Here is a 12,081-nt window from a genome sequence, read left to right as displayed (position 1 = left end):
GGTTAAGGTTAGAGTTAGGATTAGGTTTTGGGTTGAGGTTAAGGTTAGAGTTAGGATTAGGTTTTGGGTTGAGGTTAAGGTTAGGGTTAGGATTAGGTTTTGGGTTGAGGTTAAGGTTAGGGTTAGGATTAGGTTTTGAGTTTAGGTTAGGATTAGGATTAGGTTTTGGGTTGAGGATAAAGTTAGAGTTAGGATTAGGTTTTGGGTTGAGGTTAGAGTTAGGATTAGGTTTTAGGTTGAGGTTAAGGTTAGAGTTAGGATTAGGTTTTGGGTTGAGGTTAAGGTTAGAGTTAGGATTAGGTTTTGGGTTGAGGTTAGAGTTAGGATTAGGTTTTAGGTTGAGGTTAAGGTTAGAGTTAGGATTAGGTTTTGGGTTGAGGTTAAGGTTAGAGTTAGGATTAGGTTTTGGGTTGAGGTTAAGGTTAGAGTTAGGATTAGGTTTTGGGTTGAGGTTAGAGTTAGGATTAGGTTTTAGGTTGAGGTTAAGGTTAGAGTTAGGATTAGGTTTTGGGTTGAGGTTAAGGTTAGGGTTAGGATTAGGTTTTGAGTTTAGATTAGGATTAGGTTTTGGGTTGAGGATAAAGTTAGAGTTAGGATTAGGTTTTGGGTTGAGGTTAGAGTTAGGATTAGGTTTTAGGTTGAGGTTAAGGTTAAAGTTAGGATTAGGTTTTGGGTTGAGGATAAGGTTAGAGTTAGGATTAGGTTTTGGGTTGAGGTTAGAGTTAGGATTAGGTTTTGGGTTGAGGTTAAATTTAGAATTAGGATTAGGTTTTGGGTTGAGGTTAAGGTTATGGTTAAAATTAGGGCCAGGGTGAGGGTTAGGATTAGGTTTTGGGTTGATCTTAAGGTTAGAGTTAGGATTAGGTTTTGGGTTGAGGTTAAGGTTAGAGTTAGGATTAGGTTTTGGGTTGAGGATAAGGTTAGAGTTAGGATTAGGTTTTGGGTTGAGGTTAAATTTAGAATTAGGATTAGGTTTTGGGTTGAGGTTAAGGTTATGGTTAAGATTAGGTTTTGGGTTGAGGTTAAGGTTACGGTTAGGATTAGGTTTTGAGTTTAGGTTAGGATTAGGATTAGGTTTTAGGTTGAGGTTAAGGTTAAAGTTAGGATTAGGTTTTGGGTTGAGGTTAGAGTTAGGATTAGGTTTTAGGTTGAGGTTAAGGTTAAAGTTAGGATTAGGTTTTGGGTTGAGGATAAGGTTAGAGTTAGGATTAGGTTTTAGGTTGAGGTTAAGGTTACGGTTAAGATTAGGGCCAGGGTGAGGGTTAGGATTAGGTTTTGGGTCGAGTTTAAGGTTAGGGTTAGGATTAGGTTTTGGGTCGATCTTAAGGTGAGGGTTAGGATTAGGTTTTGGGTTGAGGTTAAGGTTAGGGTTAGGATTAAGCCCAGAGTGAGGGTTAGGTGTTGGGTAAGGTTGGTAAGGTTAGGATTTGCATAATGGAAGTAACATATTAACAACACATCTACTTAATGTAAGTAATGTATCAACAGAACATCTACAAGATATTTACTTCAGTGTGTTCAGACGCTTCACTACTGCTACTTCACTGATATGTTGTTGATGTGAGTTTATTATGTACAAAGGACCAGTTCAGATAAAATGTTACCAAAAACAGTAATTGTGTGTTAAAATGCACAGAAGTCTGATCTCTGTAGAGGATGTGGAAACTTATCTTCACTTTAAATTAATAAAATGTCATTTGGCCCAGGCACCCAAACTTTTGCACACCGGTGTTAGAATGACACAAACTGAGAGAATATTGTACCAAAAATATTGTTATGGAGTTTTATCCAGCTGTTGGGCTGTTGGTAGAAAGGAGCCTGTGAGAACTCCGCCCACAATACTGCACAGATAACAAGTTTACCACAAGAAACAGAAATCAGGAAAACTTACAGCTTACAGCACTTCATGTCCACAAGCTGGTGGTGGCAGCGTTATGGTCTGGGGACTGTTTTCGTGGCATTCTCTGGATCCACTCATCCATGTGGAAGGCACTCTCAACCGATTTGGGTGTGAATCCATCCTTGCAGATCACGAACACCCATACATGCTGATTGTCTTCGCTGGGACAGATGGGATCTTCCAGCGACGTCACAGGGCTAGAAATGTCCGACGTTGGTTGGAAGAGCATGGAAGACCAAGACTTCCAAGTACTCCCCTGCCCCGCTAATTCCCCAGACTTGAACTCAATTGAGCATCTGTGGGACCACCTCGATCATCAAGTTCGCTCTATGGATCCCCCCCCGGCCCCCTCCAGCAGCTGTGGGATGCACTGCAGTCAGCATGGCTCCAGATACCTGTGACAACCTACCCGGACCTTATTGAGTCACTCCCAGCCTGTCTGGCTGCTGTCCGTGCTGCACGCGGCGGTTACTCTGGATATTAGCTGGTGGTCATAATAATGTGGCTCTACTGTGTATATGGTAATTGATTGAACAGCACAGCTTCAGCAGATTAAGATTCATAAGTAATATTTCTTGTTTCGTGTTTGGCGAATGTAACCAGAGGCCTGAGTTCAGGCTCAGAGACTACTGCAGTTTGCAGTTCCTACAGTGCAACGCGTCTTTCATGAAACGCAGAAGCAATTACGGCTGTGTCTCTATCACGGGGTGAAGAGAGTTAGCATAGCAGCGCTGCAGGCGGACTAATGGCCTAATGAATGAACGCTGCTATGACCCTCCACATGGAGAGCGTCCACAGGGCCCTCTTATTATTCACCAGTTAAAAGAGCACACTTGGTCTGTGATTCTACTGTGCAATGTTTCGGATTTCCACAGAGCCCCTTAAGCATGATGAGTTACCACAGAGACTGTTTTATTCCAGCTTATTTATTTTTAGCTTATAATTGTGTAGCTGACATTGCTTAAGCATGAGCTGTAGCACGGACAAACAGGAGTATATGTACATAGACAAAGCTGAATAGTCCTGTTCTCTTTCCATGTAAACAATACTGTGCAGTTTGTTTTATTTCCTCTCAAGACATTCAGCACAGTTAGTATAAAAGAGCAGAAAACGTAACATAAAATTACACAGAAGCCTCAACAACTAAGTGTAACATCAAATTGGTCACCGTTTACCTTTATCACAGCTTTCATTCTTTTCAGGAGACACACTTTCAGTTTCTCAAATCTGCAGGGATGTTTTTCCACGTATCCAAAGTTCAGTCATAGAAGTTGGTTCCATTTTCTGTTTCTCACAATCCCAAACACATTCAGTGATGTTGAGCTCTGGACGCTGGGGTGGTCAGTCCATTGTTCTGAGAACACCAGCAGCTTCTTTGTTAGATTTGCGGATTATCTTGCCTGTTTCGTTTTCTCAGCAACGTCTGCAACACCTACACATCTTTTCAGACCCACAGCGCTGAGTCGTCTTCTCACAGTGGAAGGATGGACAGAAACACCTGTGGATGTTTTCAGATCTGAAGCAGCTTGATTTTCTCCTCTCTCTCAGAGATGTTTATCTGATTGGGACAGTGTTGGTGGTGTAGCAGCTACAGACCCTTGTTAGGAGTCCCATTTTTACAATGGCGTTTTAGGGCCACTGTTGAAAAAAATGAAAAATAATAGACTTTGAGAATAAAGTTTAAAGTCCAGAGAGGCTATGAGGTAGTTCTATTTTTCTGGATTGTGACTTTGAGATAACAAGTTACTTATCTTGAGATAAAGACTTATTTATCTCGTTATTTCAAGATAACAAAATTGTTATCTTGAAATAACGAGTTACTTATCTCAAAATAACAATCCAGAAAATTATAGCAACAGCTCATGGCCTCTCTGGACTTACGTAGAAGTCAGAATATTTAGAGAATAAAGTCGTAACGTTCTAAGAATAAACTTGCGATATTTGGAAGATAAAGTGGGCTAACTCTGGGGTGGCGGGGGGGTGGTTGCCATAATGCGTTGGGGCCTCGGTTGCTGTAGTGGCAACGATGAAAACTCAAGTTCCACACACTCCTTCGGGATCGACCATACTGATTACACAGGGAAGTTACTACCTTCCTTTTGCAAACCCTTTGGCCACAATACCACGACTTTTCCTGGTGTTAATGCCCCTTTAATGCTAATGATAACTTTTTGATCTCCAGTTTTGGAAACTCCTGTCTTTTCACTTCTTTTCCTTTGACTTTCACTTCATTATGCTGTGGATTATCTTATCTAATCATCTCAGAAAATGAATCAGACAATCTACAGGTGAAACAAAGAAGCTGCTGATGTTCTCAGAACAACACTGACCTCCCCAGAGTCCAGACCTCAACATCACTGAATGTGTTTGCGAGTACTTTGTGAGAAGCAGAAAATCTAAACAACTTCTAAGACTGAACTTTGGTGGTGTAAAAAAAAAAAAATCCCCGCAGGTTTCTTTAAAAAGCTGATTTTGGGTCTCCTGAAAAGAACGAAAGCTGAGGCTTCTGTTGATTTTCTGTTAAATATTTGTTTTCTGCTTGTTTTCCTGATGCTGAAAAGTGAATAACTTGCACTCAATTTCCATTTTCACTGGAAATTAAAAAGGGTGGTCTCTGACTTTTGCACCATACTGTATGTAAACAGAAATTCATAGTGTTGTCCCATTAGGCACAGCTGGCTGCAGTGGAGAGAAGGCATGTAAGGAGTTAACATCTATTCATGCCCTGTTAGTTTCCTATAAATGTAACCACTGTTTGCAGCACTGTTTACCTTCAGTCAAGGCAAAAGAAATTGATGGCCACCATTTTTTCCAGCTCTTAATATGCCCAGTTATAATTGGAGTTGTGGTGGTTTGTTGTGTTTGAATTCAAGGGGTTTTGGCCAATTCTCTAAGTGTAGCACACTGTAATTACCATTCATTTCCTTCTCTCAGTCCTACAATCACCTGGGCTCACTGGCATCCAAAAAAGTTTCAGTGCTTTCATTTGTGAAGTCAAAAGGAAAAAACATTGCTGTTGAATTAATAAGCCGAGTTTGGCCCATGTGAATTGTAAGCATGGAGGGACTGAATAAATCTGCATTCAAAGCATTTTTTCACACGCTGATCTTCTCAACGGGTCTTCCACAGTTCTCCAAGTCCATGGTGCTGGACGTGTATAGTGATTATGTCAATAACTTCACCAACGCCATGGCGCTCATTAAGAAAGCCTGCTTATCCAAACCTGCCTTCCTGGACTTCCTCAAGGCGAGTACAGTTTTCTTTTGTTTTCTTTCTATTGAGGTTTTTTTCATGTTTATTTACAGCAGGAGATTTGTTGTCAGTATTTATCTCTGCAGAGTTTTTGTTAACCTCTCAGCACGCGAGCAGTGTGGATTCATTTTAATGCACTTTCTAACTTCCTAATACAGATTTATGGGTTCCTGTGGGTGATTAGATGTGTTAAAGGTGAACTACAGTGTTTTTCAAACCAATATTTGTCTGGCGTTGGCGCGGTGGGTAGTGCTTTCACCTCACAGCAAGAAGAAGGCCCTGGGATTCCCTGGCCAGGCGACCAGGGTGTGGAGTTTGCATGTTCTCCCTGTGTCTGCATGGGTTTCCTCCCACAGTCCAAAGAGCTGAAGTCAGGCCAGTTGGACATTCTAAATTACACCTACATGTTGAGAGTGTGTGTGGATGTATAGGTCTGCCCTGCAATGGACTGTCCAATGTCCTGCCTTCCACCTAATAAGTGCTGGGATAGACTCCAGCACCCGCTGCAACCCAGAAGGATAAGCGTTTTAGAAAATGTAAAAGTCACGTCAGTCAAATTTATTTATATAGCACTTTTTACAACAGATGTTGTCACAAAGCAGCTTTACAGAAAAATCCGGGGCCGACCCCCATGAGCGTTGCCAATGGCAACAGTGGCAAGAAAACTCCCTAAGAGCTGTGTGGGTGTATTTCAACACTTTAGTAAAAGAACAGAAACCCTTATGGACTTTCAGCACACTTATAATAGAAGCCAATAGGCAGAAACCCAATCAATAAGTCTTCTGTTGTTTTTACATGTCTGAGTTTTTTGGAGTAGTATATAGAGTTGCACTCGAGCCACGTGTCACCTGACTTGCGAATCGACTCAGACTCGCCCCTGAACTGACTCTTGGGCTCAAGAGTTCGGACTCAGTCTGGAAAAAAACACTACACTGCTGGCCTGAAAGGGGAATTCCACAGATTTTTCAAACTTTCTCTGTAATTAAACTGTTAAGATATAGACAGTCATTCAGAGTGGTTTGATGTGAAACGCTCCTGGGTCAGAATCTGAATTTCGGATATCTGAAATGTTTAATGCCTCTGAAAGCAAACGCACAGAAGGTCATTACGTGAAATGGTTATTAATATGCTGCCTGATGCCTGAGACTGACCAAACGCCGTCAGACCAAACGGCCTCAGAAAAAGGTATTAGACCAAACGACCTCAGAAAAAGGTACTAGACCAAACGGCCTCAGAAAAAGGTTATAGACCAAACACCGTCAGACCAAACAGCCTCAGAAAAAGGTATTAGACCAAACGGCCTCAAAAAAAGGTACTAGACCAAACACCGTCAGACCAAACAGCCTCAGAAAAAGGTACTAGACCAAACGGTCTCAGAAAAAGGTACTAGACCAAACACCGTCAGACCAAACGGCCTCAGAAGAAGGTACTAGACCAAACACCGTCAGACCAAACAGCCTCAGAAAAAGGTATTAGACCAAACGGCCTCAGAAAAAGGTACTAGACCAAACACCGTCAGACCAAACGGCCTCAGAAAAAGGTACTAGACCAAACACCGTCAGACCAAACAGCCTCAGAAAAAGGTACTAGACCAAACACCGTCAGACCAAACGGCCTCAGAAGAAGGTATTAGACCAAACACCGTCAGACCAAACGGCCTCAGAAGAAGGTATTAGACCAAATGCCCTCAGAAAAATCAGAAAAAGGTACTAAACCAAACACCGTCAGACCAAACGGCCTCAGAAAACGGTGTCAGACCAAACACCATCAGACCAAACAGCCTCAGTCATTGGAAGCAGTAAACACTCACACAGCTGACAGCAGCTGTCAGTGCAGCCTCTTGTTTGTGGTGGTCGTCTGGGGTGCTGTGAAGAGAAGAAAGCCATATCTGATTTCATTTACCCTCAAAACACTTGTTGTACTGTATAACAAATTCAAATGTTATACTGTGGTTTTTGTCTGTTCACAATATCTGTTAAATGTGATCTGTATGCGACATCAGTCTGAACAGATCAGCTCCTAAACTGACCAAAAGAACAGAGCGTCACGCTGCTTCACGGCTCATCCAGAGGTAAACAATCATGACCACCAAAGAGCGCCAGTCAGTCCCGGAGGATCAGCTTCATCTTCACCAGAATCACAGGAGCCATCATGAAGCGTCACTGACTGACAGCTGGGCTCATCACCCAGAATGTGTTCGAGCCGTAAAAAGGGCGCGGTCACTTCTTTGGTTCGCGTCCTCGGATTCTTTAAACTTTGCTTTCAGACTTTTAACTGTTCTTTGACGCTGCAGCCTCGTTCTCCTGCGGCTGAGCGGTTGCGATGAGTCTCTTCTGTTTTTTTGTACAGAAACATCAGCCTAAATGTTTGAGTCTCAGCAGCGCGAAATTATGACGAATGCCTAGCTGGATTGACGTAAAAGTCGCATGAATTCCGATGTGGGTCAGTTTAAACAACACATCTGTGTCACATATGAAGAAAAAGATCGGATCGTTGAACAAAGTCAAAGATTTGCATTGCGAAGGTGATGCTGAACATGTTTTGTGCATTCCTGTAAGAAACTAGTGGAATGTTCCAAAGCTTGAAGCTTATACTGTATTTCAGAACTGTTTCCAAACTAGCTGTGAATGTGGATGATGGTGTCTGTAAATACGGCATTAAAAAAAGGTTAGGAAAAAACTTTAGGGAAGGGATTTCTGGACTCAGACTAGTTAAAAGCTAAAAAGGGGGCTTTTTCAGTGGGAAATTGACGCTGACAGAGTGATTTAGTGCAGGACTAGGCTTAATCTATGTGTGGGAAACTGACCCTCCATTGTATAAATGCACGGTCAAGCGTGGTCTGATATATTCCCTCTCTTGAGTGCTCCCAACTACACCTCCACTCTGACAGTACAGTATCTAATGACTGCCAAAGGCTTTTGGCAAAGCTGAGACAATCGATACTATGATACTAACCTCCACCCACACCCACTCTCTCTATCTCTCTCTCTCTCCCTCTTCGCTTCCCTCTTACTTTCCCCGGAGTGCCGAAATCTATCCGCTCTGTGTGGAGGTGATTCTGTTGCTAACCCGGAGTCGTTTAACCACTGCAGGGTTTCTGAAATGTAAATCTCTCTCTCTTTCTTTCTGTGTGTGTTTGTAGAAGAAGCAGTCGTCCAGCGCTGACCGTATCACTCTTTACGGCCTGATGGTGAAGCCTATTCAGCGTTTTCCTCAGTTCATTCTCCTTTTGCAGGTCAGTGTTTTTCACATAAATTTCACAGCTCTTTTCACACAATGAGGCGCATCAGGTGATCTCAAATATCTTTGAGAAAAGGCAAAAGGATGTCGAGCGAGTCGGAAAATAGGCCAAACCTCAACTTTTCTTTGGTTACACCAGCGGGCACTCAGTGGTCAGATGGTATGAATCCTTCCTGGTGCCAAAAAGCGTGTTTCTCCACAGGGCACCATTCAGAAAGACCTTTTTTGATAACAAAAAAAGTCTCTTTTTTTATTTTCAAAACCTTTTGAAGTGTCATTTTAAAAGCAAAGCTTTTTCCCTTTTTGCTAATTTGTCCTTCCTCGTGCCCAGCAACACATTTTGGCTGCTGTCATGACCACCCAGTTGAAGATGGTGCTATCAGCCTATCAACAGTGAGTGCGTTTACATGCACTTAAACATCCGATAACTGCAGAAAATCAGATTTTGTCTGTAATCCGATCAGCGTTTACATGCACTTCAGATAATGGGGAAACTCCAGGTCTACATGAGTCAGATATCAACTGGATTTCTGCTTTACAACCAACCAATAAACTCACACAAGAAGTCGTGACGTAAACATAATGCAAACCTCAAACTTCATGCCGCAACATTTTACCTGAAAATATGAACAAACATATTTATCTCGACGAAATGAAGTATATTTAAATCCTTCATTTCGTCGAGATTGTAGTCGGTTTCAGCGTCGCTCCAACAGTGTTTTGCTGCGTCTCGCAGACTGAGAAATCCGAAAGAAATCAGAGTAAGAGTTTACATGCACTGAGAAATCTGATTACTCAGTGAAAATCCGGCCTCTTTATCAGACTCTTAATCGGATTTCTAGACCTTACTCCGATCTGAGGGCGTTTTCACACTTGGGCCGTTTCAGCATCTGAAGTGGACTCAGACAGCTGAGTCATGGTTTCTTTTGCATATGTGAACACACCAAACGAACTGAGACCCCCCTAAACGGCCCCAAAAACGAACCGAACTGAGACCTCCTCTCGAGTTCATTTTGTGGTTCGATTAAATTGTGCATTGGAAAACAAAACGGCCCCAGTCCGCTTCAGCTTTGCTTTACGGTGAAGACCTCGATGCTCGCCGTACACACAGCCACAGTCTTCAGCACTTCAGCAGGTAAACAGACCAGGGATCATTCTGAGGTTCTGCTCAGGATAAAGTCTGTCCGTGATCTGAGACAGACAGCAGCGCTGACTTATTAAAGCGATCAGATGCGAGAGCTCGCGTGATTATACCGTGTTAAAGGCTCGAGCTGGGCACGCAACGCAATTCTCAGCTGTTTTCACTCTGAACGCTGAATGAATGAAAATTCGCCGGGTGGAGCTTCAGTGAGGAGCACAGCCGAACACGGAGCCCACCGCGGCAGACTAGCAGGGCCGTGTTTCCAATTTTGCATGATGGACTTCGGCCAATCGTTTCAGCGCGGCCATTAGGAGAGCAGCAGGCGGGTCTGACGGTTCTTCTCGTCACCTGATAGCTCGGATTTATCAGAAAACGCGGCCCATTTGGCGAGCGCTGCGCCCACCGTGAGTGCTGTGAAAGGGGTCCGAGTTCTAATGGAGTTGTGGTCTGAACAAGAAGTGGTGTGAGATCTCAATGGACCTTTAGAGTTGTGAACACAAAAAGAACTGAGGTCACTTGCAGTTGGTTCCCTTCCAGGTTCACTTTAACAGAACTCGGTTCGGTTCTTTTAAAACGAACTATGTGTGAAAACACTGTAAGAAGTCGGAGTATGGTGATTACCAATTGAATAATCAGAAAACTGCAGAAATCCGATTATGATCGGATTATTGAGAGCATGTAAACGCACTCATTCTTAGCTTGAGATGGCACAGTATCTCCTTCTCTTTTCTAATATCGATATTGTTATTGAAATCTCTCATTAACGGTTGATACTGATCCAATATTTCGTCCTTAAAAGTTACTAAAAATTAGTTTCGAGTGTGGTCAGTCAATGTGACTCATGTCATCGGGTCAGAGTTTTAGTGCTAAAAGAAAGTCCCCACGCTTTTAGCTTTCAGCAGAGCCTTTAGCTCACCACGTATATTAAATTTTGGCCCTCCAAGATGGACAGTTTGTGCATCCCTGCCATAGAAGTACCACTTTTGGTTCTCTAAAGAACCTCTTAGTCTACGTTCACACAGCAGGTAAAAGTGGCCCAAATCTGATTTTCTCACCAAATCAGATTTTTCTGTTTGTCTGTTCACAACGTCTTTTAAATGTGATCTGTATGCGACATCAGTCTGAACAGATCAGCTCCTAAACTGACCCACATGAGCAAAAGATCAGAGCGTCACGCTGCTTCACGGCTCATCCAGAGGTAAACAATCACGACCGCCAACGAACGCCAGTCTCTCCCGGAGGATCAACTTCATCTTCACCAGCATCACAGGAGCCATCATGAAGCTTCACTGACTGACAGCTGGGCTCATCACCCAGAATGTGTTCGAGCCGTAAAAAGGGCGCGGTCACTTCTTTGGTTCGCGTCCTCGGATTCTTTAAACTTTGCTTTCAGTCTTTTAACTGTTCTTTGACGTTGCAGCCTCGTTCTCCTGCGGCCGCGTTCGGACATTTCTTTAGAAATCTCTTCGAACACTGAGCCGTTTGATGAGTCTCTTCTATTTTTTGTACAGAAACATCAGCCTAAATGTCTCAGCAGCGCAAAATTATGACGAATGTCGAGTTGGATTGACGTAAAAGTCGCATGAATTGTGATCTGGCTGTTCAAACTGAGTCGCACTGCCGCAGATCAGATACGTATTGGATTTCAGTACCACATATGAAAGCGTCTCAAATCAGAATTGAAAATGTTCACACTGACACACAGACACACATCTGTGTCACATATGAGGAAAATGATCGGATTTGGGCCACTTTTACCTGCTGTGTGAACGTTAGTGAACAGTTCTTTAAAGGATCATAACTTTAAATGATTTATATAAAGATCATCTTGAAGTCTTGAATCTTCACATCATGTAAACATTTGTACTAATTAAATGCTTTGACTTGTTCATCCAAGCAAAACCCATTTAGTCACCTTTATATGGTGGCCAATTCATATGTGGCCAATTATATACGTTTTCATTGCCCACTGTTTCAGGTAGACGCTGCTCAGCTCCTACTCACTGCTAGCTCCACTCCTCTCAGGCCACATTCGGTTCTGTTGGTCACTGCATACAGGCCTACCATGTTTTCGTGTGGTGTGTCCAGGGAACGGGCCCAATGCAAACTGCTCGAATAGACAAAGAATAAACAATCTCGCACCACACACACACACACACACACACACACAGAGCACACACACACACACACACACGCCACACAAAGCACACAGCACACACCAAATGTCACTGAGAAAAGTGGATCGACAACAGAAATATCAGGCTGACCTACTCAGTCGTGAGGTCTCTGACGACAGGGAAATGTCAGTGTCTCTGCGTCCGTCAGCAGTGGACGGCTTTCCCTCCTTCGTTCCTCTCGTCCTCTCAGCGTTCAGATCTGAGCCGCTCCGTTCTGGAACTTCATTTCATCCCTCAGTGGGCATCGATTATCCATGAATTTTATGAAAGATAACTTTCAAATGTGAATAAGGAATTTTCCCTCCGCAAAGATTTTCAGAGCGTGTGTGTGTGTGTGTGTGTGTGAGTGTGTGTCTGTCTGTGTGTGTGTG

General features: G+C 43.0%; 1 protein-coding gene across 3 annotated transcripts in view; it reads left to right on the top strand.

Annotated features, from left to right (window-relative positions):
- arhgef10la (Rho guanine nucleotide exchange factor (GEF) 10-like a) overlaps window positions 1-12,081 on the top strand; it is a 310,750-nt gene that overhangs the window by 85,635 nt on the left and 213,034 nt on the right. For all 3 annotated transcript variants that reach the window (XM_036559119.1, XM_036559118.1, XM_036559117.1), the window contains 2 exons: window positions 5,030-5,146; window positions 8,295-8,387. In XM_036559119.1, coding sequence (XP_036415012.1) covers window positions 5,030-5,146; window positions 8,295-8,387 — 210 coding nt within the window. The remainder of the gene's footprint in view (window positions 1-5,029; window positions 5,147-8,294; window positions 8,388-12,081) is intronic.

Source organism: Colossoma macropomum, unplaced genomic scaffold, assembly GCF_904425465.1.
Source record: "Colossoma macropomum unplaced genomic scaffold, Colossoma_macropomum, whole genome shotgun sequence".
Lineage (NCBI taxonomy): Eukaryota > Metazoa > Chordata > Actinopteri > Characiformes > Serrasalmidae > Colossoma > Colossoma macropomum.
This window is presented reverse-complemented; position numbering and strand designations above follow the sequence as displayed.